At 62.6% G+C, this 1,388-nt stretch overlaps 1 protein-coding gene across 1 annotated transcript; it reads right to left on the reverse strand.

The window, feature by feature from the left end:
- Nucleotides 1-5: 5 nt before the first annotated feature.
- Nucleotides 6-1,349, reverse strand: LOC145719155 (leukocyte immunoglobulin-like receptor subfamily A member 6; the record flags this gene model as incomplete). Its single annotated transcript, XM_081810673.1, has 3 exons — nt 6-331; nt 555-857; nt 1,004-1,349. Coding segments are annotated over 3 exons (975 nt in total), but the record flags the coding sequence as incomplete, so codon positions are not given.
- Between the last annotated feature and the right edge of the window lie 39 nt (nt 1,350-1,388).

Raw genomic sequence — 1,388 nt, forward strand, 5'->3', positions numbered from 1 at the left:
GTCTGGGGTCCTGACTGACCCCGTCGCATCTCACCTGCGACCAGGATGTCCAGGGGGTCACTGGGGGCCGACCACTCGGAGGAGAGCTTGCGTCCACCATAGCATGCGTACCGGCCCCCGTGGGAGGGTCTCACAGGGCCCAGGTAGAAGTCTGCCCCAGAGAGCCCAGCCTGGGGCTGTCGGCCAAGAAGCTGGGGAGAGTCCCGTGCGCCCTCCTTGGACAGAGCGAATCTGTCGTAGCCGACATCAGAGCGACACTGGAGGGTCAGGTTCTGTCCAGAGGTCACGACAGGGCCCTGCTGGGTCAGGAGGGAGGGCTTCCCCAATGTACCTGGGAGAGACCAGCCATGGATTGCAGGGGCTGATGCTCCCCAAACCTCCCTTCTCCCATCCTGACCCCCGTCTCACTGTCCATCACCCTCTGTGACTCTGACCTGTGAGCCCCTGTTGTCCCCTCACCCCACCCTCTCTTCTGGGGCTCCCCTGGGAGCGGAGCCCCCATAACCTGTCTGGTGCCTCAAAACAGGGATGGGGCAACAATCAGACTCTCTCACCTGAGACCAGCAGCTCCAGGGGGTCACTGGGGTCCGACCACACCTGAGGGTTGTTGTTGTAATAACCATAGCATCTGAACGTCCACCTGGGGCTGGGGGTCACGGGGCCCACAGGGAACAGGGCCTGGAACCCCCCACTGGGGGCTCGCTGGGAGTCCAGGGTCCAGGAGGTCTGGTGTTCTCCTTCCCTCATCAGGACGAACCTGTCGAGTCCCAACCATGAGCCACACTGGAAGGTCACGTTCCCTCCTGAGGTCACGACAGGGCTGGGCAGGGCTGAGAGGCTGGGTTTGCCATGCCATCCTAGGAGAGGCGGAGGGGACGGTGTTAAATGGGGCTCAGATCCCCCACATTATCCCCAGGGCTGGGCTGTGAGAGGGAGACACCCTGAGAGCAGACCCCCTTCCTGAGGGCAGAGCCTGGGGCTGGGACCCTGAGTGGGCTCGCACCTGTCATCACCAGCTCCAGGGGGTCACTGTACTCGGACCAGCCAGTGGGACTGCGATAGTTACAGAGATATCGTCCTGCATATACATCTGTCATGTATTTGATGGAGAACTTAGCCTTGTCCTTGGGCTCCAGTGGCGGCTGTTTGTCCCAGGTCACCGAGTTTCCCTCTTTTTGCAGGCCGTACCCCTGGGCCTCTAGGCTCCCCTGACACCAGATGGTCACAGGGGTCCCCCGGGGGATCACAGAGCCTGGCTCAGCCCAGATGGTGGGTTTGGGGAGGGTCCCTGGAAGGAAACGGAGGCTGGGACACAAGACCTTCCCCACCCCCAGGTCCCAGCTCTGCCCCAAACCCCCAGACGTCCCCCTCTGTCAGCCCGGAACTGC

The sequence above is a fragment of the Leptonychotes weddellii genome, unplaced genomic scaffold, assembly GCF_054177405.1.
Source record: "Leptonychotes weddellii isolate Sample4059 unplaced genomic scaffold, ASM5417740v2 HiC_scaffold_32121, whole genome shotgun sequence".
NCBI classification, from domain to species: domain Eukaryota; kingdom Metazoa; phylum Chordata; class Mammalia; order Carnivora; family Phocidae; genus Leptonychotes; species Leptonychotes weddellii.